This window comes from Psammomys obesus, unplaced genomic scaffold (genome assembly GCF_907164565.1).
Source record: "Psammomys obesus unplaced genomic scaffold, mPsaObe1.curated_primary_1811, whole genome shotgun sequence".
NCBI lineage: Eukaryota > Metazoa > Chordata > Mammalia > Rodentia > Muridae > Psammomys > Psammomys obesus.
In genome coordinates this window covers 1-7,710 of record NW_026594845.1, presented here as the reverse complement: position 1 = coordinate 7,710, position 7,710 = coordinate 1, and the positions used below count along the sequence as shown (strand labels likewise).

The 7,710-nt window shown below is 52.2% G+C and overlaps 1 protein-coding gene across 1 annotated transcript; it reads left to right on the top strand.

Moving 5' to 3' along the window:
* Positions 1-129: 129 nt before the first annotated feature.
* LOC129685638 (uncharacterized) lies at positions 130-5,772 on the top strand. The gene is given in 1 exon segment (XM_055619149.1): positions 130-5,772. A coding segment is annotated over 1 exon segment (5,262 nt). The 5' UTR covers positions 130-510.
* Positions 5,773-7,710: the final 1,938 nt, after the last annotated feature.

Genomic DNA, 7,710 nt, shown 5'->3' with positions numbered 1-7,710 from the left:
GAGAGGCTCTAGCCAGAGTCTTTCATTTGGAGGTCCCACCGAGATTTTTTTTGAGACCCCCCCCGCCCAAGGACCACCGACTCCATCGGGAGGTAAGCTGGCCAGCAGAGTGTCTTTTGTTGTCTTCATTTCGTCACGTGTTTGCCTGTTCTATCTCTCAAAATTTGTACGATTCAGCTGAGTCGCTCCGTATTAGGTGGAAAGAGAAGAGGCTGACGAGCCTAAAACTTCTCTACCGCAACTCTGGAAGACGTTCCAAGAGTGTCTGGGGCCCGATTTTTCGGAGCCCGCCTGTCTGAGAACACGTCCCAATCTGGACTTTTCGGGGCGAAGCCCTTGTCCGAGGCCTACGTGGTTCTCCTGGGGGACGAGGGATCCGGACCCTCTTCGCAGTCCCCATCTGAAGTTTTGCTTTCGGTTTGGCGCCAGAGTCGTGCCGCGCGCTGCGTTTGTGTTACTGTCTGTCTATTGTTCGTCGGATTCGTGTTTGGTGTTAGTCTTTTTAAAACCATGGGACAGTCTCTAACTACCCCCTTAAGCCTCACTCTACAGCACTGGAAGGATACCCGAGACATCGCTCATAACCACTCTGTAGAGATCCGGAAGAAAAAATGGGACACCTTCTGCTCCTCAGAATGGCCGACATTTAATGTCGGCTGGCCAGGAGATGGCACCTTTAACCTAGACATTATTTTGCAGGTTAAGGCGAAAATCATGGATTCAGGGCCACACGGCCACCCGGACCAGATACCCTACATTGTTACTTGGGAAGCCCTGGCCCGGGAACCACCCTCATGGGTCAAGCCGTTTGTCACTCCCAGCCCCCCTGCCGTTCCCCCTGCAGTTCCCTCTGCCCCTGCCCTACCTCCTCCGTTGGTCCCCACACCCTCTAAGTCTGCCCTCTATCCAGCTGTAACAAAGCAGGCCCAAGGACGTAATCCGGAGGGCAAAAAGACGCCGACGACCCCGGTACTGCCAGCAGACGACGGCTCCTTGTTGGATCTGCTGACTGAAGAACCTCCCCCCTATAGGGACCCAGACCCCGACCAAGAGCCGGGAGAAGCCGCCGCGGCCGGACCTCAGGAGGAACCAGCTCCTTCCCCGGTGGCAGGGCGATTGAGAGGGCGCCGAGAGGCCCCTCCGGATTCCACATCTCAGGCTCTCCCATTACGAGCGGGGCCTAACGGCCAGCTCCAATACTGGCCTTTTTCCGCTTCGGATCTATATAACTGGAAAAATAATAATCCCCCTTTCTCTAGGGACCCTTCTAGACTCACCGCTTTAATCGAGTCCATTTTAGTAACCCACCAGCCCACCTGGGACGATTGTCAGCAGCTGTTACAGGCCCTCCTGACCACCGAGGAAAAGCAACGAGTCCTTTTGGAAGCCCGTAAGAACGTCCCGGGGGCTAACGGGCAGCCTACTCAGTTGCCAAACGAGATCAACGATGCCTTCCCCTTGGAGCGACCTGAATGGGACTTCGCCACGGAGGACGGTAGGAATCACTTACGTCTCTATCGCCAGTTGCTGATAGCGGGTCTCCATGGGGCAGCAAAGCGCCCCACTAATTTGGCTCAGGTTAAGTTAGTGACCCAAGGGTCAGAGGAGTCTCCCTCCGCCTTCCTCGAACGACTAAAGGAAGCCTATCGTGTGTACACCCCCTATGATCCGGAGGACCCTAATCAGGCTACCAATATGGCCATGTCCTTCATCTGGCAGTCTGCCCCGGATATCAGAAAAAAATTAGAGAGACTCGAAAACTTAAGGGAAAGTACGATCCAGGATTTGCTAAAGGAAGCGGAACGGATTTTCAATAAGAGAGAGACTCAAGAAGAGAGAGACGAAAGGTTAAAAAGAGAGGCAGAAGAGAGAGAAAACGTTAGAGACCGCAAGAGAAATAGGGAATTTAGCAAATTGCTGGCCACTGTAGTGACAGGGCAGAGGCAGAATAGACAGGACCTGGGAGACTGGAGGGGTCCTCGGATAGACAGAGATCAATGCGCCTACTGCAAGGGAAAAGGGCACTGGGTTCGAGACTGCCCAAAAAGACCAAAAGGGCCACGGAAGCCTAAGCCCCAGGCCACCCTGCTAAACCTGGAGGATTAGGGGAGTCGGGGTCAGGAGCCTCCCCCTGAACCCAGGATAACCCTTAATGTGGGGGGGCAACCCGTCACCTTCCTGGTGGACACCGGAGCCCAACATTCGGTGCTCACTACCACACCGGGACCCCTGACTGACAAATCGGCGTGGGTTCAAGGAGCCACCGGAGGGAAAAGATACCGTTGGACAACTGAAAGAAGAGTACAACTCGCCACCGGTAAGGTGACTCACTCTTTTTTACACGTTCCTGATTGCCCTTATCCTCTGTTGGGGAGAGATCTATTAATGAAACTCAGGGCACAAATCCACTTTGAAGGGACTAAGGCCCACATTACTGGGCCTCAGGGACAGCCTTTACATGTGTTAACCATAGATCTGGAGGACGAATACCGGCTTCACGAATCTGAAAGGCCTCGGCCGCAAGAAATAACTGTTTGGTTAGAAAAATTCCCTTTAACCTGGGCGGAAACAGGGGGAGTGGGTCTCGCAACCCACCAACCGCCCCTGGTAATCACTCTAAAGGCATCGGCAACTCCTGTTTCCATTAAGCAATACCCGATGTCGCATGAAGCTTACCAAGGAATTAGGCCCCACATTCGGAGGCTTTTAAATCAGGGCATCCTGGTGCCTTGTCAATCCCCCTGGAATACGCCTCTCCTTCCGGTCAAAAAGCCAGGGACAGGAGACTACCGCCCAGTACAGGACTTGAGAGAAGTCAATAAAAGGGTGGAGGATATACACCCTACAGTACCTAACCCGTACAATCTGTTGACTGGGCTTCCTCCGACGTACACCTGGTATACGGTATTAGACCTTAAGGATGCATTCTTCTGCTTGAGGCTCCACCCTCAGAGTCAGCCTATCTTTGCCTTCGAGTGGAAGGACCCAGAACTGGGAGTATCGGGTCAGCTCACTTGGACTAGACTCCCACAGGGGTTCAAAAACAGCCCCACCCTATTTGACGAGGCGTTGCACCGGGACCTGGCCGATTTTAGAGTTCACTACCCTGCTTTAATCTTGCTCCAATATGTTGATGACCTCCTCCTGGCTGCGGAAACTGAGGAAAAATGTCTGGAGGGAACAAAGGCCCTCTTGAGGACTTTAGGAACTCTAGGATACCGGGCCTCAGCCAAAAAGGCCCAATTATGCCAGAGGCGGGTTACATACCTGGGTTACCAAATCAGAGATGGACAAAGATGGTTGACAGAGGCGCGGAAACAGACAATCCTAAAAATTCCAGTGCCCAAAAGCCCGAAACAACTAAGAGAGTTCCTGGGTACGGCGGGGTTCTGTCGCCTCTGGATTCCAGGGTTCGCAGAAATGGCTGCGCCACTTTACCCACTCACCAAGCAAGGGACTCTCTTTACGTGGGGAGATGAGCAGCAGAGAGCCTATGCAGCCATAAAAGAGGCCCTGCTAACCTCCCCCGCGTTGGGACTTCCGGACTTAAACAAGCCCTTTGAGCTGTTTGTAGACGAAAAACAGGGATATGCTAAAGGAGTCCTGGCTCAAAAACTGGGACCATGGAGGCGTCCGATAGCCTACCTGTCCAAGAAACTTGACCCGGTAGCCTCGGGATGGCCACCCTGCCTGAGGATGGTGGCAGCAATTGCCCTCTTGATTAAAGACTCTGGCAAGCTGACTATGGGACAGCCAATAACAATTTTGGCTCCTCATGCAGTGGAAGCCCTGGTCAAACAACCTCCGGGCCGATGGCTTTCCAATGCCCGCATGACCCACTACCAGGCCCTACTACTGGACACTGATCGAGTATACTTTGGCCCTATAGTAGCTCTCAACCCGGCATCACTGCTTCCCCTACCGGAGGGTCCAGAAACTCATGACTGCCTCCAGATACTTGCAGAAGTACATGGTACCCGACCCGACCTGACCGACCAGCCCCTCCCCGACGCCAACTTCACCTGGTACACCGACGGGAGCAGCTTTCTGGACAACGGAGAGCGGAGAGCGGGGGCCGCAGTCACCACCGAGACTGAGGTAATTTGGGCTGAGGCCCTACCATCTGGCACTTCGGCACAGCGGGCTGAGCTCGTCGCCCTAACTCAGGCCCTCCGGATGGCAGAAGGTAAGAAGCTCAATGTTTATACCGATAGCCGCTATGCCTTTGCCACTGCTCACATCCATGGGGAAATATATCGGAGAAGAGGGTTGCTTACCTCGGAAGGAAAGCAGATCAAAAATAAAGCTGAAATATTGGCCCTGCTTAAGGCTCTGTTTTTACCCTCAAAACTGAGTATCATCCATTGCCCCGGCCACCAAAAGGGAGACAGCCGAGAAGCCAGGGGCAACCGCTTGGCGGACGCAACTGCCCGAGAAGCGGCGAGACAAGAAAGCTCAGATACCTCCCAGCTCCTGGCTATAGAGCCGGCCGAGGCAGAGGTCCCCTCCATTCAGGAACCTCCCTTCCACTATAGTGAGGAAGATCGGGACCTCCTAAAAGAAATGGGGGCCACTTACAATCCCATGCTAAGACTCTGGACTTTCAAAGAAAAACCTGTGTGGCCCCTGCAACAGACTCGTAACCTGATTAAATACCTCCACAGACTGACTCACCTTAGCTCCGGAAAAATAAAAACCCTCCTAGAAAGGGAGGAAAGCTCCCACTATTTGCTGGGGAGAGATAAAATTCTACAACAAGTGGCTAAAGAGTGCACAGCATGCGCCCAAGTGAATGCAGGACGCCATAGGATAGGCCCAGGGACCAGGATCCGGGGACATCGCCCCGGCACCCACTGGGAGATTGACTTCACAGAGGTAAAACCTGGACTATATGGATATCGGTTCTTGCTGGTATTTGTGGACACCTTCTCGGGATGGGTAGAAGCCTACCCCACCAAACATGAAACTGCCAAAGTAGTCGCCAAAAAGCTTCTGGAAGAAATCTTCCCCAGGTATGGCATGCCCCAGGCGTTGGGCTCTGACAATGGTCCTGCCTTCGTCTCCCAGGTAAGTCAGTTAGTGGCCAAACTTTTGGGGATCAATTGGAAATTACATTGTGCATACCGTCCCCAGAGCTCAGGGCAGGTAGAACGAATGAATAGAACTATCAAGGAGACCTTATCTAAATTAACGCTGGCAACTGGCTCTAGAGACTGGGTGGTCCTCCTTCCACTGGCCCTATATCGGGCCCGAAACACCCCGGGCCCCCATGGACTCACTCCTTTCGAGATCCTGTATGGAGCCCCACCACCGATCGTTAACTTCTTTGATCCCTGTATAGCTTCATTTGCTGATAGCCTCTCTCTAAAAGCCCATTTGCAGGCACTACAGATTGTCCAGAAAGAAGTCTGGGAACCCATCGCCGCTGCATACCAAGAACAACTGAACCGACCGGTGGTGCCACATCCGTTCCAGATTGGAGACACAGTTTGGGTCCGTCGACATCAAACTAGAAACTTGGAACCCCGCTGGAAAGGGCCCTATACTGTGTTGCTAACAACCCCGACGGCGCTCAAGGTCGACGGTATCACAGCGTGGGTACACGCCTCCCATGTCAAGGCGGCCCATCACGACGCAGAGCAAGATCAGACTCCAGCCTCCTCATGGAAACTCCGTCGCACCCAAAATCCACTAAAGATAAGACTCACCCGGGTTTGATATTCTTTCTCTTCCTGTTCACTCTGTCACACTCCAGTCCCCACATCCCTGTAAATTCGACTTGGGTCCTGCTAGATGGATTTGGTGTCCTTCTTAACAAAACTTCCAAAATAGCTCCCCCGTACACTTGGTTCCCTGAACTAAGTTTTGATCTAGCTCAGGCCATGCCACCCGGGTCCTACGCCAGGCGCATCGTAGACGACAAAAAAACACATTTCTACATGTGCCCTTCCCCGGGGAGTAGCCCCTGGCGACTGCAGAATTGTGGAACTAGGAACGACTTATATTGCGCCGCGTGGGGATGTGAGGACTTCGCCACCAGCTGGCTACCAACCTCAGTCGGACTCCTTCAGCTCACCAGGGACCCCAAGTATGATAGATGTGGGTATGCACTCAATGTTGATGACCCCCGTCCTGTACCCAAACCCTGTAATCAGCTCATCCTTACCTTTACCGATAAGGGCAAAAAGTATAAAGAGGGATGGTTGCGTGGGAAAGAATTCGGGTTGCGCCTCTGGAAAACAGGCCGCGTAGGAGGAATAATGCGCCTCCAGCTGACTCTTGATAAACCCAAGGTGCCTGTCGGGCCTAACTCGGTGTTACCAAACTTAAGAGTCCCCTCCTCCCAACCTAAAAAATTACCCATTCCGCCTACAACCATGCCCCCTAACAAAACTCCAGGCCCAGTCAGTCTAGGCATTCCCACACCACGATTTCTCCGATCGAGTACAGGTGATAGACTGTTTGGTCTAATACAGGGAGCCTTCCAGACGCTTAATTATACTGATCCTAGCAAAACCCGAGAATGCTGGCTATGCCTGGTCCCAACTCCCCCTTACTACGAAGGGGTTGCAATAACGGGGAACTTTGTAAATTACACCACACCCCCAACATATTGTACTTCGACCACCCAACATAGGCTAACTCTATCTGAAGTGTCTGGCCGGGGAACCTGCATCGGGTCAGTCCCCAAAACCCACCAAAAAATTTGCAACTCAACCTCCAGGATCCACCCGGGCTCCTATTACCTAACGGGCCCCAATGGGACCTATTGGGCTTGCAGCTCCGGCTTAGCACCCTGCGTATCTGCACTAATTCTCAACCAGAACTCTGACTTTTGTGTCCTCATTGAGCTCTGGCCTAAAGTTGTCTACCATGAACCTAAATACGTCTACGAACATTTTGAGGGGATCACCCGGTATTCTAGGGAGCCAGTATCTTTGACTTTGGCCTTAATACTAGGGGGACTCACAGTCGGGGGTATCACAGCAGGAATAGGGACTGGTTCTGCTGCCCTGGTAGAAACTACTCAGTTCCAACAACTACAACAGGCCATGCATACCGACTTGCAAGCGTTAGAAGAATCAGTCAGTGCTCTGGAAAAATCCTTGACCTCCCTTTCAGAAGTAGTCTTACAGAATAGAAGGGGGCTAGATATCCTCTTCTTACAAGAAGGAGGACTATGTGCAACTTTAAAGGAAGAATGCTGCTTTTATGCTGACCATACTGGATTGGTAAGGGATAACATGGCTAAACTCAGAGAAAGACTCAGACAGAGACAGCAATTCTTTGAGTCAGGACAAAGCTGGTACGAGAGATGGTTTAGCCGGTCCCCCTGGATTACCACCCTGATCTCCTCCATTATGGGTCCCTTAATCATAATTCTCCTGATTCTACTAATTGGGCCTTGTATCCTAAATCGGCTAGTTCAGTTTATAAAGGACCGGCTCTCCGTCATACAGACGTTAGTGCTAACCCAGCAGTACCATCAACTCAAGCAGTTAGAGACAGAGATTGACTCACTAGACCCATAGAATGAAGGATTCCATTCTAGGCTAGAAGAGAAATGGGGGAATGAAAAAAATAAAAAGCCCTAGCATAATGCTGGCAACACTATTTTACAAGCAATACAGGGCCAGAGGCAGGGCAGGACAGGTGTCCAACCACAAGGTATCTGCGGTTGGGCGCCTGAAACAATCGGGACACCTAAGA